Below are 27,591 nucleotides of genomic sequence, written 5' to 3' on the forward strand. Positions count from 1 at the left end.
CTCTGTTGACTCTCACATTTTCATAAACTACAAAGAGACATTGGCCTTTCTGTTTGTTAGAATGAGCCGGTATAGCTTTCAGGTATAGCCATCATTCTTTCTGTCACTTTCTATCATATTAAATATATAACTTCTAGCAAAGTAAAAAAATACTTTTCCAAATTCAATTTGTGCTACTATAACAGATATTTTTCTGTCAGGAACCGGCATATTCTGTTGAATAAATCCATTTCATCTTTTGGATGTTATATTCAATGACCTGAAATTACCGATATTTTGTGTCTCTCTCGAACGCAGGTGCCTGACATTTCTTTTCAAGATATCAGCCTTTGTCAAATTGGTTTCAGTTCTCCACAACGATACAATCATATCAGTATTTTCTATTTACCTTAGCTTGACTGGCTGACTGGCTGGCTGGCTGGCTGGCTGGCTGGTGGTGATACAGAACTACAGTGTGTCAATAGAGTCATCGGGTATCATTATTAAAAAGGGACAGAAACAGACACAAAACACAGAACCAAAGTAGCAAATGCTTCTCTATCCACATCAAGGATGCGTTAGATACTCACTGTGTATCCTTAAGTTTAAGGCATGAATCTAAAAAATAAAAATCAACTGCTGGTATAGAGAAATATCTGACTTCATGCTGCTAGCTACAAAGTATAGACATCAAATATACACCATGTTAAATACTGTAGGTTGAGTGTTCATTTGACTTCTAGGTTCTCAGATCAGTTTGAGAAACTCTTGATGTAATGAGAGGACCTCCCCCACACACACACACACACTGATGTAATGAGAGGAACCCCCCCCCCACACTGATGTAATGAGAGGACCCCCCCCCCCCCCCACACACTGATATAATGAGAGGAACCCCCCCACATTGATGTAATGAGAGGACCCCCCCCCCACACACACACACTGATGTAATGAGAGGAACCCCCCCCCCAACACTGATGTAATGAGTGGAACCCCCCCCCCCCCCCACACACACACACACACACACTGATGTAATGAGTGGAACCCCCCCACACTGATGTAATGAGAGGAAACCCCCCCCCCACACACTGATGTAATGACTGGAACCCCCCCCCCCCCCCCCACACTGATGTAATGAGAGGACCCCCCCTGGGCTAAATGTGGAGTATCAATTCAGAACTTGAATACGTAGTCTTGTTATCAAAGTATTGGTCAACCTCTTAGCTTCCTGTGTGACCGTTACACCTCCCGTAACCTCCTACGCCCCTCCCAACTGTAAGGGGTACGTCCCAAATGACACACTATTTGCTATATAGTGAACTACTTTTGCCCAGAGATCACGGTCAAATGAAGTGCACCATATAAGGGAATAGTGTGGCATTCGGGACGTAGGCGATGACTTGGCAGCAGTGGGCAAACACAGAAGGACAGATGTAACAGTCTTTCATGAGGTCAAGCCTGCCAGTATCAGATTCACTTCAAACACAACGAGTCAAAAAGCCCAGTCTCAGTGTTGGCACTGTGGCATTAGAAACAATAAGAAGCTGAGAGACTCTGAAGTAGCTAAGGTTCAGATTTTTTGTTTGTTTTTGTTATTTTTGCCTACCGAGAGAAGAAAGAAGAAGGTTGTGACAGCGTTGAACGTTAGCTTCACCAGAGAGACAGAGAGGTAGGAGTTGGTTTCCCACCGAGAGAGAAGAGCGAGAGAGAGGCATCTGCATCATGGCGGCGACCCTGTGCCAGGTGATGGGCTTTGTGCTGAGCCTACTGGGGGTGGGTGGGATTATAGCCGCTACTGGGATGGACCAGTGGGCAACGGAGGACCTGTACGACAACCCTGTGACCGCCATCTTCTCCTACTCAGGACTCTGGAGATCCTGTGTCCGGCAGAGCTCCGGATTCACAGAGTGCCGACCCTACTTCACCATCCTGGGGCTACCAGGTACGGCAGGGTAGCCTAGTGGTTAGAGCGTTGGACTAGTAACCGGAAGGTTGCAAGTTCAAACCCCCGAGCTGACAAGGTACAATTCTGTCGTCCTGCTCCTGAACAAGGCAGTTAACCCACTGTTCCTAGGCCGTAATTGAAAATAAGAATTTGTTCTTAACTGACTTGCCTAGTTAAATAAACACTAAACCAAATATTCTGATTAAATGTTGACTGAGACCAAAACATTGGAGAATTAGATCCATTAAATGGCATCAAGTTTACTGACGTGCTGGAGTTATCCTTATTTTTTAAAAAGTTCACCATTGTCAACCAGGTACGACGAACGCCATTATCCTCGTACAGTTGCGGCAGCCTCTATTCTACACAGTAGTGACCAAAGCAACAAGTTGACATGACACAAGCTCTTTGACTCAACATGTAATAATAACTCGCTGATTTACTGTGATAGTTTACTCAGTTACTATGGATCCAGTTCAATAGTTCATTGAATGCAACTGACTAAAGTAAGTTGGACAAATGTCCATTTTATTACACACACACAAAAAAGCCAGGAAAGTAGGATATTAGTTTATGCTAGGTTAATTTACACGATGTATGAATAGATGGTAATATTGATGGATCAGTAAAAGTCACACCACTGTGGGGATAGACTCAGGATCATAAATAAGAAGTAGGTTAATATTGTAGTGTTTGTAGCGATTGGGGAAATGGCTAAATAGTTTGAATTTTATTCCCCGAGAACCACATATGAAAAGAAGGTCAAGCGAGGCACACCCTTCGTTAGTCACGTAAGCGTGGAAACTCTTACTGAAAGTACAACCGTTGCCCGAAACTGTGACAGCAACTCATGAAAATGATTTGCAAACACCTGATAAGGTTCGTTCCCTGTTCAAGAGTACATAGTGATAAGAACCAGAGGATAGACAGCCATTTCATGACTTCATTTACATCATGAAGACAAGGAGGGGTTTGACATCGAACAAAAAGGGAACCTAAAATGGCCGACCACAATGATGATTTTATCGGCTTTATGCTGGTTGCATCGGGCCAGTTTTCGATATCTGCTGCCACAGCCATCTGGGGTTTTACAGAACCATTATTTCTCATCTCGATTAAGTTTTATATGTTGAGTACATCTCAAAGGTGTGTCTCTGTCTAAACAATATATTACATTTGTTTATATAAGTACACATTCATTAATGGAATAAAACAAACATTTGTTTCTTTCACTTGACTTTGAAACCAACCATTTTGAGCATTTCTAATCTAGTTTCTTCGGCAGTGTTTGATCTTTAACAGTGCGTGTTTAAAAAACAGGAAGGGAGATTATCTTCCTGCGAAACAAAATATAGTTTAGTAAAGTGGTTCATTTTAAAGAATAGAGGCCATGATGAAAAGGCCATGATCAATAAAAGGTCAAATTTGTTTTTTGTTTTCTCACAAAATGTTTTGATAGACGCACTAGAGATGTTTGTTTTTGTTTCACAAAATCTAGTTGTGTTGATTTAAACAACTTTACTAGATCAGTTCAATCTTTAAAAAAAAAATACCCTAGAGTTTATAGACGCACCAGAGATATTTCTTTAAGCACGGGCACGGGCTGCGTTTTAATCCACCACATTCGTCGATGTAATTCGTCCTCATCTCATTTGTCACGAGACATCCTGAAACTCGGGTCTTCTCACATCTGCAGTGAACTGTGGCAGAGCTACAGCTCTGTTTGTCACGAGACATCCTGAAACTCGGGTCTTCTCACATCTGCAGTGGACTGTGGCAGAGCTACAGCTCTGTTTGTCACGAGACATCCTGAAACTCGGTCTTCTCACATCTGCAGTGAACTGTGGCAGAGCTACACAGCTCTGTTTGTCACGAGACGTCCTGAAACTCGGGTCTTCTCACATCTGCAGTGAACTGTGGCAGACCTACAGCTCTGTTTGTCACGAGACGTCCTGAAACTCGGGTCTTCTCACATCTGCAGTGGACTGTGGCAGACCTACAGCTCTGTTTGTCACGAGACATCCTGAAACTTGGTCTTCTCACATCTGCAGTGGACTGTGGCAGACCTACAGCTCTGTTTGTCACGAGACGTCCTGAAACTCGGGTCTTCTCACATCTGCAGTGGACTGTGACAGAGCTACAGCTCTGTTTGTCACGAGACGTCCTGAAACTCGGGTCTTCTCACATCTGCAGTGGACTGTGGCAGAGCTACAGCTCTGTTTGTCACGAGACATCCTGAAACTCGGGTCTTCTCACATCTGCAGTGGACTGTGGCAGACCTACAGCTCTGTTTGTCACGAGACATCCTGAAACTCGGGTCTTCTCACATCTGCAGTGGACTGATGGCAGACCTACAGCTCTGTTTGTCACGAGACGTCCTGAAACTCGGGTCTTCTAACATCTGCAGTGGACTGTGGCAGAGCTACAGCTCTGTTTGTCACGAGACATCCTGAAACTCGGTCTTCTCACATCTGCAGTGAACTGTGGCAGAGCTACAGCTCTGTTTGTCACGAGACGTCCTGAAACTCGGGTCTTCTCACATCTGCAGTGAACTGTGGCAGACCTACAGCTCTGTTTGTCATGAGACATCCTGAAACTCGGTCTTCTCACATCTGCAGTGGACTGTGGCAGACCTACAGCTCTGTTTGTCACGAGACGTCCTGAAACTCGGGTCTTCTCACATCTGCAGTGGACTGTGACAGAGCTACAGCTCTGTTTGTCACGAGATGTCCTGAAACTCAGGTCTTCTCACGAAAATGTCTGTAGCGTCCGAACGATTTGGCCTAACAACGAATATGACCCCCCACTATGGAAAGAGGAGACTCTCACGAACACGATGGTGTTCTACAGTCCCCAAAAGTGTAATGGGACTTGTCTGAAGGTAACCTGTTACCGGTTAAAACATTTCTATGGAAGTAGTTTCCCGCAAAAATAATGTGGGTTAAATATGTGTCCAAACAAAAAAAACTAAAAAATCCTGATTCTTTTTTTATATATCCTAGATATAGGACAGACACTTCCAAACTTTATGGGCTATAGCAGTAAAGGCCATATTCTATATTTTATCAGAAAAGTATATATTTTTTATAAATTGAGACCTACAGAGACCTACAGAGGTCCTAAAATAGCTAAATGAGCCATGGTATGACCTTCTTAAAACAATTCCAAATGTTAGCTTAGTAGACCCTGCCTCCCACACACACACACAACAAAGGAAAGCAGTACTTATAGGATACACACAATAACGGGTCACCTAAGTACCAAATAAAGACAAGTAGATCTGACTGTGTGTTTTGGTTTGACCTGTAGACTAGTCTATCTGACTGTGTGTTTTGGTTTGACCTGTAGACTAGTCTATCTGACTGTGTGTTTTGGTTTGACCTGTAGACTAGTCTATCTGACTGTGTGTTTTGGTTTGACCTATAGACTAGTCTATCTGACTGTGTGTTTTGGTTTGACCTGTAGACTAGTCTATCTGACTGTGTGTTTTGGTTTGACCTGTAGACTAGTCTATCTGACTGTGTGTTTTGGTTTGACCTATAGACTAGTCTATCTGACTGTGTGTTTTGGTTTGACCTGTAGACTAGTCTATCTGACTGTGTGTTTTGGTTTGACCTATAGACTAGTCTATCTGACTGTATGTTTTGGTTTGACCTATAGACTAGTCTATCTGACTGTGTGTTTTGGTTTGACCTATAGACTAGTCTATCTGACTGTGTGTTTTGGTTTGACCTGTAGACTAGTCTATCTGACTGTGTGTTTTGGTTTGACCTATAGACTAGTCTATCTGACTGTGTGTTTTGGTTTGAAATGTAGACTAGTCTATCTGACTGTGTGTTTTGGTTTGACCTATAGACTAGTCTATCTGACTGTGTGTTTTGGTTTGACCTGTAGACTAGTCTATCTGACTGTGTGTTTTGGTTTGAAATGTAGACTAGTCTATCTGACTGTGTGTTTTGGTTTGACCTGTAGACTAGTCTATCTGACTGTGTGTTTTGGTTTGACCTATAGACTAGTCTATCTGACTGTGTGTTTTGGTTTGACCTGTAGACTAGTCTATCTGACTGTGTGTTTTGGTTTGACCTATAGACTAGTCTATCTGACTGTGTGTTTTGGTTTGACCTGCAGCTATGCTCCAAGCTGTGCGGGCCCTGATGATAGTGGGGATGGTCCTGGGAGCCATCGGTTGTCTGGTCGCCATCTTTGCCCTCAAGTGTCTGAAGATGGGGAACATGGAGGACAGCGTCAAGGCTACCATGACGTTGACCTCTGGGGTCATGTTTCTGCTCGGAGGTAAGGTGATGTTGTGGTAATGTTGTGGTGATGTTTTGGTGATGTTGTGGTGATGTTGTGGTAATGTTGTGGTGATGTTTTGGTGATGTTGTGGTAATGTTGTGGTGATGTTGTGGTAATGTTGTGGTAATGTTGTGGTAATGTTGTGGTGATGTTGTGGTAATGTTGTGGTGATGTTGTGGTGATGCTGTGGTAATGTTGTGGTAATATTGTGGTAATGTTGTGGTGATGTTGTGGTAATGTTGTGGTAATGTTGTGGTGATGTTGTGGTAATGTTGTGGTAATGTTGTGGTGATGTTGTGGTGATGTTTTGGTATTGATTGATTTCAATGTTGTGGTAATGTTGTGGTAATGTTGTGGTGATGTTGTGGTAATGTTGTGGTGATGTTGTGGTGATGCTGTGGTAATGTTGTGGTAATATTGTGGTAATGTTGTGGTGATGTTGTGGTAATGTTGTGGTAATGTTGTGGTGATGTTGTGGTAATGTTGTGGTAATGTTGTGGTGATGTTGTGGTGATGTTTTGGTATTGATGTTCATAACTGGCAAGCAAAATCTTTCTGATTCAAATTTGGGTTTAAAGCCAAAAATAGACATTTCTGTGATCTGAAAATGACAATGTAATTTCCATCCTCCTTAGGTGGCTGTGGCATTGCTGGAGTGTCGGTCTTTGCCAACCTAATCGTTAGCAGCTTCCGGTTCACCACCTATGCAGATGGTGGATATGGAGGAGGAGGAGTACTGGGGGGAGGATTAGGAGGAATGGGAGGATCTCTCACTCCCAGGTACATTAAAGCCCTCAAACAGTCTTTTATTCATTGTCTTAATCGTCACTGTAGTCTAATAAATCAGTGTGTGTGTGTTTATTATTCTTTTTAAAATAGAGTAACTCCAAATATATTTTTGTATCATTTGTGTAATTGAAAACGCTCGGTCTAATCTTGTGGGCGTGTCAATACAAATGTAAATATATTTACGTACACAGCCCTGATTGGTGGATAGGATCGTCTGGACTCTAGAGCCTACCAAGCTTACCCCTTTAAAGTAGGAGGATACATATGCAAATAAAAGATGACTGGTCGGTCATTGGTAAAAAAAAAAAATCAGATCAGATTGTGATGTCATGATCTGGGCCAGAAATTCCAGGAATTATTTTTCAAACAGCTCTTACAGAATTTTTGTAGGTTTATTTTCAACCTCATAGTGTGGAAATATCATCAAAACAAATGGCAAAATCAAGTAAAAAAAATAAAATAATGTACTGGCCCTTTAACTGCAACATGAGAAGAATTCACTTTTGTTGTGTCCAAAATGGCACCTTATTACATATATAGTGCACTACTATTGACCAGTGTCTTATGGGATAAGATACGGCATTTGTTTCTATTAGTGGACATGAACAAGTGGTATAAAATGAATATGTGGGCCCTGGTCAAAAGTAGTACACTATGTAGGGAAGAGTGTGGCATTTGGGTGGCAAGACTTGGTACATAAGTTGGTATCAATTATAAGGTGATGATGGCAATTTGTAATTTTTTTAACATGTCAATGTATCTCCTTGGTTTCTCAGGTACACCTTTGGCTCCGCCCTCTTTGTGGGGTGGATAGGCGGAGCCGTGCTGGTCGTGGGAGGGGTTATGATGTGTATGGCCTGTCGGGGGATGGTTCCACCAGAGGAGAAGAGACCAAAGTAAGTTGCATTTTTCTCCACCAGATCACGAGTCAGAGAAACATTCCCTCCATAAAATGACATCATTCTCAATAAAAAAAAATTAAAAAAATAACTTTCAAATCATGAAACACATGCCTCATACACGGCTTATACATTAAAGTTATAGTGTGACCAAACTTTCCAAGTAATTCCTGAATATTCCCGTGTTATTCTTAAATCACAAATAGAATCCATAATCATTTTGTTTTCTTTCTACCTCAGTTATGGGATGGCCTACAAGCCTGCTTCCCAACATACAACAGTTTACAAAGCTAACACCAGACCCAGAACGGCCTATGACGATTCTTTCAGAGCCCAGAGTATGGATGGAAGACAATCCAACCAGCAATATGTGTGAAGAATATAATATTATGTACCGTTTTTAGAGGTTCTCTGAAACGAAGCAAAACTGTTTTAATGTATCGATGCCAATCTCATGTAGCTCTGAAGGGCGTAGAAGATTTCATAAAGGGTTGCTATAGAGGTTTCATAGAGGGTTGCTATAGAGGTTTCATCGAGGGTTGCTATAGAGGTTTCATCGAGGGTTGCTATAGAGGGTAACTTTGAAGGAAGTACTTACTTATTCAGGTTTGATTCATTATTTTTGTACTTGGAGCTCTCTTATATTTCTGTGTTTTTGTTATTCTGCATTTAAGGGGACAATATTGTAATTTTCTAATGCATCTATATTAAAAGAATCACATTTCCAGAACCCTCATGTTTGTTTGTTTGTTGTTTTCAAACGCAGCATAAAATATATTTAAAAAAAAAGGTTAATGAACAATCAATTTCTTCACACATCGAATTGTAGAAATATTTAATTATTTATTCATTATTTATTCATAGTGGAAATAGTGGGAAATATGTTTTAAATATGAATATTGGTAATTTCCTTTCAAATTAGAAAAACAAAAAATATATTAACAGTAGCTATTTCAACATTATTAAAAACAAAACAACATACGGTACAAAATCATTAAAAACCAAAACAACATACAGTACAAAATCCCTACAGTGGCAGGAAGTATTCACCACTTGCAATGAACATGGATTAAATTGATATCTTGTGTTACTGGCCTACACACACACACACACACACACACACCGCCCCATATTGTCAAAGTGTAATTATGTTTTTAGACGTTTTTACAGATTCATTAAAAAATGAAGAGCTCAAACTGTCAATAAGTTTTCAACCCCTTTGTTAAGGCAAGCCTAAATAGGTTCAGGAGTAAAAATGTGCGAAACAAGTCACATAATAAGTTGCATGGATTCACTGTGTGCAATAATAGTGTTTAACATGATTTTTGAACGACTACCTCATCTCTGTACACCACACATACAATTATCTGTAAGGTCCCTCAGTCGAGCAGGGAATTTCAAACACAGATTCAACCACAAAGACCAGGGAGGTTTTCCAACGCCTCGCAAAGAAGAGCACCTATTAGTAGATGGGTAAAAAAAAAAGCAGACATTGAATATCCTTTTGAGCATGGTGAAGATATTAATTACACTTTGGATGGTGTATCAATACACCCAGTCACTACAAAGATACAGGCATCCTTCCTAACTCAGTTGCCGGAGAGGAAGGAAACTGCTCAAGGATTTCACCACAGAGTGAGTCCATGTAACGTATTCTGTGACTTGTTAAGCACATCTTTACTCCTGAACTTATTTGCCATAACTTTCTGAAGGCACTATATCTCTTGATTATAAAAAAAACAAAACAAGTCATTACCACATTCAAAGTACCAACATAGTTCGAGTCCTACCAAGAAAGTCCCTATATATACACGGAACAAAAAATATTAACGCAACATGCACCTTTTTCCAACTGTTACTGAGTTACAGTTCATATAAGGAAATCAGTAAATTGAGAAAACAAAATCATTAGGCCCTAACCTATAGATTAGGAATACACTTTCTTTTGAGAAATATGCTTTTTATTGCGCATATGGAACATTTCTGTAATCTTTTAGTTCAGCTCAGGACATATTGGACCAACACTTTACATGTTGCGTTTCAATTTTTTGCTGAGTATAGCTTGATTCTGGAAAATGGAATAAAACCGAAAGGTTATTTGATTCTGTAATTGTTTTATAACTGGTATAACACGCCAGCTCCTCATCACGTTGGAATGCATCTTCTGCTAATTGTTTTATAACTGGTATAACACGCCAGCTCCTCATCACGTTGGAATGCATCTTCTGCTAATTGTTTTATAACTGGTATAACACGCCAGCTCCTCATCACGTTGGAATGCATCTTCTGCTAATTGTTTTATAACTGGTATAACACGCCAGCTCCTCATCACGTTGGAATGCATCTTCTGCTAATTGTTTTATAACTGGTATAACACGCCAGCTCCTCATCACGTTGGAATGCATCTTCTGCTAATTGTTTTATAACTGGTATAACACGCCAGCTCCTCATCACGTTGGAATGCATCTTCTGCTAATTGTTTTATAACTGGTATAACACGCCAGCTCCTCATCACGTTGGAATGCATCTTCTGCTAATTGTTTTATAACTGGTATAACACGCCAGCTCCTCATCACGTTGGAATGCATCTTCTGCTAATTGTTTTATAACTGGTATAACACGCCAGCTCCTCATCACGTTGGAATGCATCTTCTGCTAATTGTTTTATAACTGGTATAACACGCCAGCTCCTCATCACGTTGGAATGCATCTTCTGCTAATTGTTTTATAACTGGTATAACACGCCAGCTCCTCATCACGTTGGAATGCATCTTCTGCTAATTGTTTTATAACTGGTATAACACGCCAGCTCCTCATCACGTTGGAATGCATCTTCTGCTAATTGTTTTATAACTGGTATAACACGCCAGCTCCTCATCACGTTGGAATGCATCTTCTGCTAATTGTTTTATAACTGGTATAACACGCCAGCTCCTCATCACGTTGGAATGCATCTTCTGCTAATTGTTTTATAACTGGTATAACACGCCAGCTCCTCATCACGTTGGAATGCATCTTCTGCTAATTGTTTTATAACTGGTATAACACGCCAGCTCCTCATCACGTTGGAATGCATCTTCTGCTAATTGTTTTATAACTGGTATAACACGCCAGCTCCTCATCACGTTGGAATGCATCTTCTGCTAATTGTTTTATAACTGGTATAACACGCCAGCTCCTCATCACGTTGGAATGCATCTTCTGCTAATTGTTTTATAACTGGTATAACACGCCAGCTCCTCATCACGTTGGAATGCATCTTCTGCTAATTGTTTTATAACTGGTATAACACGCCAGCTCCTCATCACGTTGGAATGCATCTTCTGCTAATAGTTTTATAACTGGTATAACACGCCAGCTCCTCATCACGTTGGAATGCATCTTCTGCTAATTGTTTTATAACTGGTATAACACGCCAGCTCCTCATCACGTTGGAATGCATCTTCTGCTAATTGTTTTATAACTGGTATAACACGCCAGCTCCTCATCACGTTGGAATGCATCTTCTGCTAATTGTTTTATAACTGGTATAACACGCCAGCTCCTCATCACGTTGGAATGCATCTTCTGCTAATTGTTTTATAACTGGTATAACACGCCAGCTCCTCATCACGTTGGAATGCATCTTCTGCTAATTGTTTTATAACTGGTATAACACGCCAGCTCCTCATCATGTTGGAATGCATCTTCTGCTAATTGTTTTATAACTGGTATAACACGCCAGCTCCTCATCACGTTGGAATGCATCTTCTGCTAATTGTTTTATAACTGGTATAACACGCCAGCTCCTCATCACGTTGGAATGCATCTTCTGCTAATTGTTTTATAACTGGTATAACACGCCAGCTCCTCATCACGTTGGAATGCATCTTCTGCTAATTGTTTTATAACTGGTATAACACGCCAGCTCCTCATCACGTTGGAATGCATCTTCTGCTAATTGTTTTATAACTGGTATAACACGCCAGCTCCTCATCACGTTGGAATGCATCTTCTGCTAATTGTTTTATAACTGGTATAACACGCCAGCTCCTCATCACGTTGGAATGCATCTTCTGCTAATTGTTTTATAACTGGTATAACACGCCAGCTCCTCATCACGTTGGAATGCATCTTCTGCTAATTGTTTTATAACTGGTATAACACGCCAGCTCCTCATCACGTTGGAATGCATCTTCTGCTAATTGTTTTATAACTTGGAAAAGAGTCATTCATATATCACATACGCCCTTTGAAAAATAGATTTCCATCTCAAAAAAGGCACTCATCTGGATAAATTAAAGGATACATAGCACTAAATAAAAATGAAAAAAAAAAACAGGAAAAGTGCATTAAAGCCCTCCTGCTCTGCTGGTTGAGGAGCTCCACACGCTGGTTCCTGAGGTTCCTCCCAGGCCCACCTCGGTGCTCCCTCGCCCCCCTAGGGACTGAGACTGGCCCCCTACCGGCAGGGACAGGAGCTCCTCGATGGAAGACAGTTCTAGGTCGCTGTCTTCGTCCGATAACTGGGACAAAATAGAACATGTATGAATATTGAATCACTCGTGTAGGTATCACACAAAGAAACAGAAACAGCTCTATGCTATAGAAGTATTGGGAGAGGAAATAAACAAATAAACGTATATTGATACATAGAGAGACATTATAAAGGCTCATACATGCTTACAACAAATTATAAATAATTATATCTACATCCTTAAGTAAAGTGTTAGAGTATACAGAGCCTTCAGAAAGTATTCACACCCCTTGACTTATTCTACATTTTGTTGTGTTACAGCCTGAATTCAACATGGATTAAAATATATATATATATTCACCCATCTACACACAATAACCCATAATGACAAAGTGAAAACATGTTTTTAGAAATGTTAGCAAATGTATTGAAAATGAAATACAGAAATATCAAATTCACATAAGTATTCACACACACACACACACACACACGTCAATACTTTGTAGAAGCACCTTTGGTAGCAATCTAGAGCTGTCAGGCTTTCTGGGTAAAAGGTGGTGCTGCTATTGCCAATCCGACGTCTGCATTTGCCGTGCAGCCATTTACGGTGAAACGGCCTCTGCAGAAATCAGGGCATTCATACTTCTTGTACTTTGCGGAGCAGCGCAGAGCTGTTATGAAGGAAGTTCTCAAGGAAGTGAGTTTTTGTTTATACAGGATGTACCGCCCCCACCTACCGTCAACCAATCATGTCATTGCGGAGCTATACGGAGCCCTCCACATTGTTACAAAATTTGGGAGCTCAATTTGCCAGAGCTCAATTTGGCCTCTGCATGCCCCCCCCGGAGGCTCCGCAATTGGTTCAGTATTTCTTTAGTGCCTTGTTGCAAACACGATGCAGGTTTTGGAATATTTGTATTCTGTACAGGCTTCTTTCTTTAGTTCTGTAATTAAGTCACCATTGGCCTCATGGTGAAATCCCTGAGCGGTTTCCTTCCTCTCCGGCAACTGAGTTAGGAAGGTCGCCTGTATCTTTGTAGTGACTGGGTGTATTGATACACCATCCAGAATGTAATGAATAACTTCACCATGCTCAAAGGGATATTCAATGTCTGTTTTTTTTGTTTACCCATCTACCAATATGTGTCTTTTGCAAGGCATTGGAAAACCTCCCTGCTGTTTGAGTCTGTGTTTGAAATTCAGTGCTTGACTGTACAGATAATTGTATGTGTGGGGGGTACAGAGATGAGGTAGTTACTCAAAAATCATGTTAAACACTGTTATTGCACACAGAGCGAGTCCATGCAACTTATTATGTGACTTGTTAAGCATATTATGACTCCTGAACTACAGTATGTGGGCTTGCCATAACAAAGGGGTTGAATAATTATTGACTCAAGACATTTCAGTTTTTCAATGTTTAATTTGTAAACATAAAAAAAAACCATAGTTCTACTTTGATATTATGGGGTTTTGGCCAGTGACAAAAAATACAAATGTGTCCATTTTAAATTCAGACTGTTAACACAACAAAAGGTGTCCATTTTGAATTCAAACTGTTAACACAACAGAAGGTGTCCATTTTTAAATTCAGACTGTTAACACAACAAAATGTGGAAAAAGTCAAGAGAGTGCGAATCCTTTCTGAAGGGGCTGTATTTCTTACCTGTAGGGGTTTTAACGCTGTCCTGGGTTTGGGTTTGGGTAAGACCTTGGCTGCTACTGGTGGCATCACCACTCTGGTCCCTCCTACTGGCTTGTTCATTGGAGAACTCAACTGTCTCTCCAAGCTTCTGGTCAGGGTTTTAACTACAGACCCAGACAACACAAAACAAGGGACCCAGCTGAAATAATCCTGATACTTCTTCAATACTCATTATTAGAGCCCTGGGCAAGATGAAGACTTACTGTATAGCAATGCAATGACAAAGGTTTACATAGTGAGATGATACGTTTTTGGATTCATGGAAGATTGGCCCTTATCGTGGGCTAAAATAGATCCAAATAAACAAACCAGTCTGATTTTGTGCTCCACGGTGGGCTGTTAGACTTGTAGGCCCTTCTGAGAGCTCTGTGTCTGTCCCAGACCAGTCCTCTCCCTGGGTAGAACCAGACATGGGGTACTTCTGCCTTGAGCTGGATCCAGACCGCACCACCCTCACAGAGGGGCCAGACCTACTGCCAGGGCTGGTGACAGAAACACCAGACCTACTGCCAGGGCTGGTGACAGAAACACCAGACCTACTGCCAGGGCTGGTGACAGAAGGAATGTCTTCTCCTGATGCCTCATCCTCAGAACTGAAGGGAGGGGTGCTGAAAGAGAAATGCATATTAGGTTAGGCTCCTCGGGAGGTTAAAGTAAGTACAATACAGTACATGACAGGAGAGGATAGGAAAGGGGAGGACAGGAGAGGACAGGAGAGGACAGGAAAGTAGAGGACAGGAAAGGACAGGAGAGGACAGGAGAGGACAGGAAAGTAGAGGACAGGAAAGGACAGGAGAGGACAGGAAAGTAGAGGACAGGAAAGGACAGGACAGGAAAGGAGAGGACAGGAAAGGACAGGAAAGGAAAGGAAAGGAGAGGACTGGAGAGGACTGGAAAGGAGAGGACAGAAGAGGACAGGAAAGTAGAGGAAAGGAAAGGAGAGGGCAGGATAGGAAAGTAGAGGACAGGAAAGTAGAGGACAGGAAAGTAGAGGACAGGAAAGGAGAGGACAGGAAGGGACAGGACAGGAAAGGAGAGGACAGGAGAGGACAGGAAAGTAGAGGACAAGACAGGAAAAGAGGACAGGAGAGGACAGGAAAGTAGAGGACAGGAAAGGAGAAGACAGGAAAGTAAAGTACAGTACAAAACAGTACAGGAGAAGAGTGGGATATTTCAGTAGATACTGTAAACATGGCAGTGGGATATTTCAGTAGATACTGTAAACATGGCAGTGGGGTATTTCAGTAGATACTGTAAACATGACAGTGGGATATTTCAGTAGATACTGTAAACATGGCAGTGGGGTATTTCAGTAGATACTGTAAACATGGCAGTGGGATATTTCAGTAGATACTGTAAACATGGCAGTGGGGTATTTCAGTAGATACTGTAAACATGACAGTGGGGTATTTCAGTAGATACTGTAAACATGGCAGTGGGATATTTCAGTAGATACTGTAAACATGGCAGTGGGGTATTTCAGTAGATACTGTAGGCATGGCAGTGGGATATTTCAGTAGATACTGTAAACATGGCAGTGGGCTATTTCAGTAGATACTGTAAACATGGCAGTGGGGTATTTCAGTAGATACTGTAAACATGGCAGTGGGGTATTTCAGTAGATACTGTAAACATGGCAGTGGGGTATTTCAGTAGATACTGTAAACATGGCAGTGGGGTATTTCAGTAGATACTGTAAACATGGCAGTGGGGTATTTCAGTATATACTGTAAACATGGCAGTGGGGTATTTCAGTAGATACTGTAAACATGGCAGTGGGGTATTTCAGTAGATACTGTAAACATGGCAGTGGGCTATTTCAGTAGATACTGTAAACATGGCAGTGGGGTATTTCAGTAGATACTGTAAACATGGCAGTGGGGTATTTCAGTAGATACTGTAAACATGGCAGTGGGGTATTTCAGTAGATACTGTAAACATGGCAGTGGGGTATTTCAGTATATACTGTAAACATGGCAGTGGGGTATTTCAGTATATACTGTAAACATGGCAGTGGGGTATTTCAGTAGATACTGTAAACATGGCAGTGGGGTATTTCAGTAGATACTGTAAACATGGCAGTGGGGTATTTCAGTAGATACTGTAAACATGACAGTGGGGTATTTCAGTAGATACTGTAAACATGGCAGTGGGGTATTTCAGTAGATACTGTAAACATGGCAGTGGGGTATTTCAGTAGATACTGTAAACATGGCAGTGGGGTATTTCAGTAGATACTGTAAACATGGCAGTGGGGTATTTCAGTAGATACTGTAAACATGACAGTGGGGTATTTCAGTAGATACTGTAAACATGACAGTGGGGTATTTCAGTAGATACTGTGGGCATGACAGTGGGGTATTTCAGTAGATACTGTAAACATGACAGTGGGGTATTTCAGTAGATACTGTAGGCATGGCAGTGGGGTATTTCAGTAGATACTGTAGGCATGGCAGTGGGGTATTTCAGTAGATACTGTAAACATGGCAGTGGGGTATTTCAGTAGATACTGTAAACATGGCAATGGGGTATTTCAGTAGATACTGTAAACATGGCAGTGGGGTATTTCAGTAGATACTGTAAACATGGCAGTGGGGTATTTCAGTAGATACTGTAAACATGGCAGTGGGGTATTTCAGTAGATACTGTAGACATGGCAGTGGGGTATTTCAGTAGATACTGTGGGCATACCTGTTCTTTTTTCTATGAGTGCTTGGTGTCTGTTGAGGTTGTGGAGCCTTCTTTTTCCTCAAGGAGACCTTCACCTTCACTGGTGTCTGTCTGCTTTTTGGACTCTTCTCCCGGCTAGGACTCCTCTTCTCTAAAGACAAACGTGATAGTGTGCTATGCAGATCTGGGGATTTCAGTTTACTTCCTGAATTGAGTAAATTGAAATATAATTGAGCCAACCTTTGTACTAAGAGCAGGAGTGTATATGTGAGAATGTAGAGACTGAGAAGCACATCCCTGTGGAGGTGAGGCTGTGTTACATGGTTCTTGGACCTGAGGGTTAGGTACAGTACGGACCTGGGTGTTGGTTCTTACTCTGGGACTGAGGGGTGGTACTGGGTATGGTAACCTGTCTGGGTAAAGTAGGTACGGTGATCCCCTGGCTCCTCTGCAGGGCGTGCACTCTGCGCGTCAGCTCTCTGGCCAGGCTCTCCCTGAGCTCCAGGAGGTCTGCTTTCTGTCTGGACATGTGATGTCGCTGACCAGATACCAACGTGCTCAGGCTCTTAAAGGTCTTCTTGGATATACCCTTGGTTCCCTGGAATGTTACATAAGGGATTTTTAGATATAAATCACTTCTCCCATTGGTCATTTGTTATAATAAAATGACAGATTACTACTGCAGATAGAGTGTTGGACTAGTAACCGAAAGGTTGCAAGTTCAAATCCCTGAGCTGACAAGGTACAAATCTGTCGTTCTGCCCCTGAACAGGCAGTTAACCCACTGTTCCTAGGCCGTCATTGAAAATAAGAATTTGTTCTTAAACTGACTTGCCTAGTAAAATAGAGGTAAAACATTTTTTATTTTATTTTTATTTTTAAAAAGAGGACTGTCTTGAATATGTGTATTTCCTTGCATGTAGGGTGTTCACACATAACATTATTATTTAATTAAATGTTAATGAAATATGTTCATTCAATAGAGAATTAAATCAGAAAAACATTAGTTCAACCCATATGTCTCTACCATATACGGTTCAAAAGTTACAGGCCTCTTGAGAATTTAGCATGATTAGAGTGACTAGAACGTTCTGACGGGCCGCGCTCAACAGAACGCTGTCACTGCTCTGTGGGCAGAATGGCGTTAACTTTGAACGACAAGCTAGCTAGTAGCTGCAGGTTGGTGTTTCGATAACATGGGCTTTTTTCTAAACGAAATCGGCGAAACACAAAACAAAATTGAGCCTATATATTGAGCCTATTAATTTCAAAATTCATTTCAATATCCTCCCTCTGACATTTAAAAAAATATATATATAATGATGTACTTCTGAGTCTTTCCCTTTAAATCACCATAGAAACGGCCCCTCAACATTGAGGGTCATTGAGGGTTAGAGAGAGAGAAAAAAAACGCAGATCTACAGAAGATAAATGGCGGCGGTATCAAGTTGATTTTGATTGGTCCAAAGTGCAGAAACACCTGTTACCACCTCCCAGTGACGAAATATGAAAGAGATGTAAACAGTATAGCTTCCGTCCCCCTCCTCGCCCCTAGCTGGGCTCGAACCTGCACACATCAAAAACTGACACCCACGAAGCATCGTTTACCCATCGCTCCACAAAAGCCACGGCCCTTTGCAGAGCAAGGTGAACAACTACTTCAAGGTCTCGGAGCGAGGGACGTTACCGATTGAAACGCTATTAGCGCATACCCCGCCAACTAGCTAGCCATTTCACATCGGTTACAGAAATACAACCAAGAGCTCCGCGGTCTAAACTAACAAACGTATTTAATCAACACTGTTCAGTAAAAGCATACTTAGGTTATAATATTGTAGAGATCAATCTAAGTATTGATTGTATGTAATTCGTGATGACAATAGGCTAAATAAAAATGCCATTTAGACATTTATATTTCACTACATTCTAGAGCACTGAGAGAACACCCTATATATACAGCGCATTCCGAACCCTTGACTTTTTCCAACATTTTGTTTACAATACAGCCTTATTCTAAAATGGAATCCATTTTTTTTTAAATCCTCAATCTACACACAACACCCCATAATGACGAAGTGAAAACAGGTTTTTTAGATTTTTTTGGGTCTAAATAAAAAACAAAAATACCTTATTTACATAAGTATTCAGACCCTTTGTGATGAAACTCGAAATTGATCTCAGGTGCATCCTGTTTCCATTGATCATCCTTGAGATGTTTCTACAACTCGATTGGAGTCCACCTGTGGTAAATTTAATTGATTGGGCATCATTTGGAAAGGCACACACCTGTCCATATAAATGTCCCACAGTTGACAGTGCATGTCAGAGCAAAAACCAAGCTATGAGGTTGAAGGAATTGTCCGTAGAGCTTCGAGACAGGATTGTGTCGAGGCACAGATCTGGGGAAGGGTACCAAAAAAATATCTGCAGCATTGAAGATCCCCAAGAACACAGTGGCCTCTTGTCATTCTTGAATGGAAGAAGTTTGGAATCACTAAGACTCTTCCTAGAGCTGGCCGCCCGGCCAAACTGAGCAATCGGGGGAGAAGGGCCTTGGTCAGGGAGGTGACCAAGAACCCGATGGTCACCCTGACAGAGCTCCAAAGTTCCTCTGTGGAGATAAGAGAACCTTCCAGAAGGACAACCATCTCTGCAGCACTCCAATCAGGCCTTTATGGTAGAGTGGCCAGATGGAAGCCACTCCTCTAAAAAAGCCACATGACAGCCCGCTTGGAGTTTGCCAAAAAGGCACCTAAAGGACTCTCAGACCACGAGAAACAAGATCCTCTGGTCTGATGAAACCAATATTTAACTATTTCGCCTGAATGCCAAGCGTCACGTCTGGAGGAACCCTGGCACCATCTATGGTGAAGCATGGTGGTGGCGGCATCATGCTGTGGGAATGTTTTTCAATAGGCAGGGTTTCCAAGAGACTAGTCAGGATCGAGGGAAAGATGAACAGAGCAAAGTACAGAGAGATCCTTGATGAAAACCTGCTCCAGAGCACTCAGGACCTCCAACTGGGGAGAAGGTTCACCTTCCAACAGGACAAACACCCTAAGCACACAGCCAAGATAAACTTAGGAGTGGCTTCGGGAAAAGTCTCTGAATGTCCTTGAGTAGCCCAGACAAAACCTGGACTTGAACCCGATCGAACATCTCTGGATTGACCACATGTTCTCAATGGGATTAAGGTCTGGGGAGTTTCCATGGACCCAAAATATATATTTTTTTATTCCGCGAGACACTTAGTTATCACTTTTGCCTTATGGCAAGTTGCTCCATCTTGCTGGAAAAGGCATTGTTCGTCACCAAACTGTTCCTGGATGCTTGGGAGAAGTTGCTCTCGGAGGATGTGTTGGTACCATTCTTTATTCATGGCTGTTTTCTTAGGCACAATTGTGAGTGAGCCCACTCCCTTGGCTGAGAAGCAACCCCACACATGAATGGTCTCAGGATGCTTTACTGTTGGCATGACACAGGACTAATGGTAGTGCTCATGTTGTCTTCTCCGGACAAGCTTTTTTCCGATGCCCCAAACAATAGGAAAGGGGATTCATCAGAGGAAATGACTTTACCCCAGTCCTCAGCAGTCCAATCCCTGTACCTTTTGCTGAATATCAGTCTGTCATCCAAAAGACTTCACCTCACTGTGCGTGCAGATGCATTCACACCTGCTTGCTGCCATTCCTGAGCAAGCTCTGTACTGGTGGTGCCCCGATCCCACAGCTGAATCAACTTTAGGAGACGGTCCTGACGCTTCCTGGACTTTGTTGGGCGCCCTGAAGCCTTCTTCACAACAATTGAACTGCTCTCCTTGAAGTTCTTGATGATCCGATATATGGTTGTTTTAGGTGCAATCTTACTGGCAGCAATATCCTTGCCTGTGAAGCCCTTCTTGTGCAAAGCAATGATGACGGCATGTGTTTCCTTGCAGGTAACCATGGTTGACAGAGGAAGAACAATGATTCCAAGCACCACCCTCCTTTTGAAGCTTCTAGTCTCTTATTCGACCTCAATCAGCATGACAGAGTGATCTCCAGCCTTGTCCTCGTCAACACTCACACCTGTGTTAACGAGAGAATCGCTGACATGATGTCAGCTGGTCCTTTTGTGGCAGGGCTGAAATACAGCGGAAATGTTTTTTTTTGTGTGGGATTCAGTTCATTTGCATGGCAAAGAGGGACTTTGCAATTAATTGCAATTCATCTGATCACTCTACATAACATTCTGGAGTATATGCAAATTGCCATCATACAAATTGAGGCAGCAGACTTTGTGAAAATGAATATTTGTGTCATTCTCAAAACCTTTGGCCACAATTGATGAGGGGGGGGGACTATTTAATCAATTTTAGAATAAGGTTGTAACATAACAAAATGTGGAAAAAGTCAAAAGGGAAGAATCATTCCCGAAGGCACGGTATTTCACTTTGTGGCAACTGCTGACTTAATTGACTGAGTGATTGAATCAATACATGTACCTTTCTGAGACCCATCTTTTCCAGCCTCTCCTCCAGGGTTTCCTCTAGTATGGGTCTGAACTCCTTCATCAAGGCGGGGTTCCTCCGGAGGGACTCCAACAGTCTACTCCTGGTCTCACCAGAATCCTCCAGATCTATGAGATATCGAAGGATGTTGACTGTATTGTTCTATAAAAAGAAAACGAACAAAAGATACATGATTCATACATACTTTCTTCCTCTTCTTCCTCCTCCTCCTCTTCTTCTTCCTCTTCTTCCTCCTCCTCCTCCTCCGTGGAGTGTTGGAACGTTTGTTTGATGGGAGTATCTGACAGAAAACCATCACATTAAAATAGACCACAGTACATATCTCATCCAACAACTACACCACACCAGTCATCCAACAACTACACCACACCAGTCATCCAACAACTACACCACACCAGTCATCCAACAACTACACCACACCAGTCATCCAACAACTACACCACACCAGTCATCCAACAACTACACCACACCAGTCATCCAACAACTACACCACACCAGTCATCCAACAACTACACCACACCAGTCATCCAACAACTACACCACACCAGTCATCCAACAACTACACCACACCAGTCATCCAACAACTACACCACACCAGTCATCCAACAACTACAATACACCAGTCATCCAACAACTACACCACACCAGTCATCCAACAACTACACCACACCAGTCATACAACAGACTCCCATTCAGAGCGACACACAGAAGCATCCAGGGTCAACGCCTTGCTCAAGGGCACGTCGGCAGATCTCCCACAAGGCCAAAAAACTGGGACCCTCACCCTCCAAGACCCCCCACCCTTATTGAATACAATAACAAAGTCTAGAATGAATAGGCCTGTGTTTTGTATTACCTGTCACTGGTCTTCTAGACATCTTGCTGATCTGTAATACAGATGGTAATATAACCCTGATAAAAAACGCTCTCGACCAAGACGACAACTTAACATACTGCCGTAATTATAGATGAACAGCATCAACAACAACAGCATAGCGTTTGGTAGCTGATGATCATACCTTATCCTCCTGAGACCTGATGAGCCGGTCTTTCTGTTGGACCCTGGCAGACAGGGTAGTGACCTGTTGTTCTAGCCTGTGTCGGTCTGACCTGTGTTCTACAGACAGGGCCAGCTGCAACCTATCATTCTCACTCTGAAGCTGAGGAGGTCAGGAGGAGAATACTTTAGTGTCCGCTATTCAACCCAACCCCCGACACACGCACAGACGTGCGTCTTACCTCGTCTCTCTCCAACACGTGCCTGTTCTGGATCTCTTTAAACCGTTTGTGCCACTCACGCTTCTGAAGGAGACGGACAGAGATGGAAAAAAAGGCCAACATGGATTTTTAGTTTATGCTTTGTGTTGATTGTTCTGATTTCATAGCAAGATGTCTTAATGGACCACATACTGACAGCTGGTATGTACATACATAGATACATACATAGATACACACATACATACATAGATACATAGATACATACATGCACGCACACACACACACACACACATACATACATGCACGCAGGCACGCACGCACACACACACACACGCATGCATACATACATAGATACACACATAGATACACACATACATACATAGATACATACATACATACATACATACATACATACCTGCTCAGACATCTTCTTCTTCATCATCATCATCCTCTTCTCTGCCTCTTCTCTCTGCTGCAGCTCCTCCTCCTCTTGATAGGAGCCCAGGTTAGAAACAGTCACTTCTTCTCTGGTCTGGAGCTCCTGCAGTTTCTGTCAAGTGAGTTTTCCCATCTTGTTAAGTCATGAGACAACACAGTAAGTAAAATTTAAAAAAAACAGAACTTATTTTCATGTTTGGAATTAAGTATTTGTTTCAGAAGAATACATTGAGGAATGAAAAAAATAAAAATATATATATATATTTTTTTAAATGGCATCCGCTTTTTGGGGGAAACAGAGGCACCGTTTGCTTCAGCAGCTCTGTTATTGTTATTGTTGTTGTTGTTATTGTTTTGATGATGAAACGGATGAGAGGAGGGTACAGCAGCGGCGTGACAAAAACGTATTAAATAGCAATACATATTGTGATGTTCTACTGTGCGTGCGATGATGTCAGAGCGGAAAGAAACCATGTTGGTTGTATGCAGTAATTCACTTGTTGGTTGTAATATCCCAAACGGATGTGACTGTTTCACCATTAAGGATTATAGCTTCAAAGGCCATCGGAAAATGACTTGATACTGGTTTTGTGTGTTAGGCAAGCAGCAGGGGTGTGTGCTTGAGCTTTTGAAAACCGGCTCTTTCTTTACACTGTGGCGCCATCTAGTGGCTGGAAAGCACTACACCTTGGATTGACTCAACATCACTTTTACCACCACGCCACTAAGCCCCTGGTTCATGCATGTCCTTTAAAATGGGAATAGGACTCACAGCCTCGATGGAGGAGCTCCTGCTGGCCATATCTCTGAACTCCTGCAGGAACAGCTGCTTCAGGTCCCTCATTTCCTCATGAAACTTCTTCCTCTCCTCCTCTTTCCAGCTCTCCATCTTCTCTCTCTCCGAGGTCTCTTTCCTTCGCTGATCTTCCAGCTCCTGTTGGTTAAACCCATTGAAGCACTCATGAGAGACACCGCAGTTTAGATATACATCTGGGATGGGTAACTGTGAAGAGGGTGGGGGAACACAACAACAACAAAAATCATGAGTGGCCACACCGGCTCGTGGGTCTGCAACGTACCCACATCTATACCCACACCTATGCCCACATCTATACCCACATCTATACCAACATCTATACCCACATCTATACCCACATCTATACCCACACCTATGCCCACACCTATGCCCACATCTACACCCACATCTACACCCACACAGGCAGTCAGTGCAGGCCATAGCCTTTTGGGGGCCTTAAGTTACATTTTACTTGGGAGCCCCCACCTCGTGAGCAAAACATTTTATCCGGCCCCCCTCTTGAGAGCAGAGGGAAGAAACAAAATATTTTAGAGTTAATTTTCTGCAATTCTACACATTTTGCCATGGAGCAGAGAGACATGTTTGCAGGTTTTAATATGATATCTATGTGAGAGGGACTAACAAAATCCATGGGGGCAACCGGTCCGTAATTCAACCATGATTACAACTAGTTTAGATAGGTAAGTTAGTCTAGTCTAAAATGGTTTAGATGACATGGGCTAATTGAGTGACTGTCAGTGGTGATCAGTGGCTGTATTGACGGGGGAGTAATATCCTGAATCTGCCTGTATTGGAGGGGGAGTACTGTCCTGAATCTGCCTGTATTGGAGGGGGAGTACTGTCCTGAATCTGCCTGTATTGGAGGGGGAGTACTGTTCTGAATCTGCCTCTATTGGGGGGGGGGGGGGGGGGGGGGAGTACAGTCCTGAATCTGCCTGTATTGGAGGGGGAGTACTGTCCTGAATCTGCCTGTATTGGAGGGGGAGTACTGTCCTGAATCTGCCTGTATTGGAAGGGGAGTAATGTTCTGAATCTGCCTGTATTGGGGAGAGTGCTGTTCTGAATCTGCCTGCATTGAGGGGGAGAACTGTCCTGAATCTGCCTGTATTGGGGGGGGGGGGGGAGAGTACAGTCCTGAATCTGCCTGTATTGGAGGGGGAGTACTGTTCTGAATCTGCCTCTATTGGGGGGGGGGGGGGGGGGGGGGGGGGGGGGGAGTACAGTCCTGACTGAATCTGCCTGTATTGGAGGGGGAGTACTGTTCTGAATCTGCCTCTATTGGGGGGGGGGGGGGAGTACAGTCCTGAATCTGCCTGTATTGGAGGGGGAGTACTGTTCTGAATCTGCCTCTATTGGGGGAGGGGGGGGGGAGTACAGTCCTGAATCTGCCTGTATTGGAGGGAGAACTGTCCTGAATCTGCCTGTATTGGGGGGGGGGGGGGGGGGGGGGGGGAGTACAGTCCTGAATCTGCCTGTATTGGAGGGGGAGTACTGTTCTGAATCTGCCTCTATTGGGGGGAGGGGGGGGGGGGGGGGGGGAGTACAGTCCTGAATCTGCCTGTATTGGAGGGAGAACTGTCCTGGATCTGCCTGTATTGGAGGGGGAGAACTATCCTGAATCTGCCTGTATTGAAGTAAGAGTACTGTCCTGAATCTGCCTGTATTGAAGCAAGAGTACTGTCCTGAATCTGCCTGTATTGGAGGGGGAGTACAGTCCTGAATCTGCCTGTATTGGAGCGAGAGTACTGTCCTGAATCTGCCTGTATTGGAGAGTGAACTGTCCTGAATCTGCCTGTATTGAAGGGGGAGTACTGTCCTGAATCTGCCTGTATCGGAGAGAGAACTGTCCTGAATCTGCCTGTATTGAAGGGGGAGTACTGTCCTGAATCTGCCTGTATTGGAGCGAGAGTACTGTTCTGAATCTGCCTGTATTGGAGCGAGAGAACTGTCCTGAATCTGCCTGTATTGGAGGGGGAGTAATGTTCTGAATCTGCCTGTATTGGGGAGAGTACTGTTCTGAATCTGCCTGCATTGGAGGGGGAGTACAGTCCTGAATCTGCCTGTATTGAAGGGGGAGTACTGTCCTGAATCTGCCTGTTTTGGAGGGGCAGAACGGTCCTGAATCTGCCTGCATTGAAGGGGGAGAACTGTCCTGAATCTGCCTCTATTGGAGGGGGAGAACTGTCCTGAATCTGCCTGTTTTGGAGGGGTAGTGGTTTCACTTATTTTCTGAGAATATAACCAGCTTCTCGGGCTCATGGATCACCTCAGAGAACACTGCTACTCCAGCTGCTCTCTCTTCATCTGACTACATTTTCTCTCATAGTCTGAGAGCATCTGGTCATCAAGGTGATGACACAGGACTACTAATGTATCCTATGTGGAGATTCTCTTTTCTCCCTCTCTCACCTGTCCATCTCCTCTCTCCCCTGTCCATCTCCTCACTCACCTGTCCATCTCCTCTTACCTGTCCATCTCCTCACTCACCTGTCCATCTCCTCTCTCACCAGTCCATCTCCTCACTCACCAGTCCATCTCCTCACTCACCTGTCCATCTCCTCTCTCACCAGTCCATCTCCTCACTCACCAGTCCATCTCCTCACTCACCAGTCCATCTCCTCACTCACCAGTCCATCTCCTCACTCACCAGTCCATCTCCTCACTCACCTGTCCATCTCCTCACTCACCAGTCCATCTCCTCACTCACCAGTCCATCTCCTCTCTCACCAGTCCATCTCCTCTCTCACCAGTCCATCTCCTCTCTCACCAGTCCATCTCCTCTCTCACCAGTCCATCTCCTCACTCACCTGTCCATCTCCTCTCTCACCTGTCCATCTCCTCACACCTGTCCATCTCCTCTCTCACCTGTCCATCTCCTCACTCACCTGTCCATCTCCTCACTCACCTGTCCATCTCCTCACCCACCTGTCCATCTCCCCACTCATCTGTCCATCTCCTCACTCACCTGTCCATCTCCTCACTCACCTGTCCATCTCCTTCTCCTCACTCAACTGTCCATCTCCTCACTCACCTGTCCATCTCCTCACTCACCTGTCCATCTCCTCACTCACCTGTCCATCTCCTCACTCACCTGTCCATCTCCTCATTTGAATTCCATGCTGTCACTATCACTTGTCCACTAAAGCTTAACATTGTTGTAATCTATCTCCCACCAGGTGCCTTTGGAGAGTTCCTCAATGAGCTTGACACCTCGATAAGCTCATTTCCTGACGATGGCTCATCGTACTGAGTGGCTTCAACCTCCTGAAGTCTCCCTTCCATTCATTTTCTTTCCCCTCCCACTCACAAGGCAGGCAATATGCTTGTGTATGGTGTTACCTGCTGTTTCCTAAGGGCCTCTGCTTCCCTCTCTACGTCCAGTCTAGTCTGGGACAGTTTTAGCCTCTCTCTCAGCTCCTCTATCCCATCCTCCATCTGTTCCACCTGCCTCTTCTTCTGCCGCTCTGAGGAGAGGACAACAGACAGTAGTTATCTGCCTCTCTGAGGAGAGGACAACAGACAGTAGGGATCTGCCTCTCTGAGGAGAGGACAACAGACAGTAGTTATCTGCCTCTCTGAAGAGAGGACAACAGACTAGTTATCTGCCTCTCTGAGGAGAGGACACCAGACAGTAGGGATCTGCCTCTCTGAGGAGAGGACAACAGACAGTAGGGATCTGCCTCTCTGAGGAGAGGACAACAGACAGTAGTTATCTGCCTCTCTGAGGAGAGGACAACAAACAGTAGTTATCTGCCTCTCTGAGGAGAGGACAACAGACAGTAGTTATCTGCCTCTCTGAGGAGAGGACAACAGACAGTAGTTATCTGCCTCTCTGAGGAGAGGACAACAGACAGTAGTTATCTGCCTCT

General features: G+C 43.3%; 2 protein-coding genes across 6 annotated transcripts in view; one reads left to right on the top strand and one right to left on the bottom strand.

Moving 5' to 3' along the window:
- Positions 1–1,421: 1,421 nt before the first annotated feature.
- On the top strand, positions 1,422–8,638 carry LOC109880432 (claudin-18). The gene is made up of 5 exons (XM_020472634.2): positions 1,422–1,921; positions 6,053–6,217; positions 6,856–7,000; positions 7,786–7,905; positions 8,149–8,638. Exons 1-5 carry the CDS (start codon positions 1,702–1,704, stop codon positions 8,282–8,284), a joined length of 786 nt encoding a protein of 261 aa, XP_020328223.2. The 5' UTR covers positions 1,422–1,701; the 3' UTR covers positions 8,285–8,638.
- Positions 8,639–8,729: 91 nt separating this feature from the next.
- Positions 8,730–27,591, bottom strand: part of dzip1l (DAZ interacting zinc finger protein 1-like) — a 52,568-nt gene continuing 33,706 nt past the window's right edge. For 3 of the 5 annotated variants that reach the window (XM_031785433.1, XM_031785431.1, XM_031785432.1), the window contains exons 5-17: positions 27,062–27,186; positions 23,678–23,839; positions 22,883–23,017; positions 22,489–22,551; positions 22,269–22,409; positions 22,106–22,136; positions 21,434–21,529; positions 21,223–21,356; positions 17,097–17,337; positions 16,761–16,944; positions 14,379–14,677; positions 14,031–14,173; positions 8,730–12,413 (exon numbers count right to left, since the gene is read on the bottom strand). In XM_031785433.1, coding sequence (XP_031641293.1) covers positions 12,240–12,413; positions 14,031–14,173; positions 14,379–14,677; positions 16,761–16,944; positions 17,097–17,337; positions 21,223–21,356; positions 21,434–21,529; positions 22,106–22,136; positions 22,269–22,409; positions 22,489–22,551; positions 22,883–23,017; positions 23,678–23,839; positions 27,062–27,186 — 1,928 coding nt within the window. In that variant the 3' untranslated portion in view covers positions 8,730–12,239. The remainder of the gene's footprint in view (positions 12,414–14,030; positions 14,174–14,378; positions 14,678–16,760; positions 16,945–17,096; positions 17,338–21,222; positions 21,357–21,433; positions 21,530–22,105; positions 22,137–22,268; positions 22,410–22,488; positions 22,552–22,882; positions 23,018–23,677; positions 23,840–27,061; positions 27,187–27,591) is intronic. The other 2 variants (XM_031785435.1, XM_031785434.1) reach the window with 2 other exon arrangements.

The sequence above is a fragment of the Oncorhynchus kisutch genome, linkage group LG13 (genome assembly GCF_002021735.2).
Source record: "Oncorhynchus kisutch isolate 150728-3 linkage group LG13, Okis_V2, whole genome shotgun sequence".
NCBI lineage: Eukaryota > Metazoa > Chordata > Actinopteri > Salmoniformes > Salmonidae > Oncorhynchus > Oncorhynchus kisutch.

Bases quoted from the DNA above. Each gene is read 5' to 3' on its own strand.
- LOC109880432 (XM_020472634.2), top strand. From the start codon at position 1,702: ATGGCGGCGACCCTGTGCCAGGTGATGGGCTTTGTGCTGAGCCTACTG. The intron at 7,001-7,785 runs GTACATTAAAGC...TTGGTTTCTCAG, and splicing joins GGAGGATCTCTCACTCCCAG to GTACACCTTTGGCTCCGCCC. The intron at 7,906-8,148 runs GTAAGTTGCATT...TTTCTACCTCAG, and splicing joins CCAGAGGAGAAGAGACCAAA to TTATGGGATGGCCTACAAGC.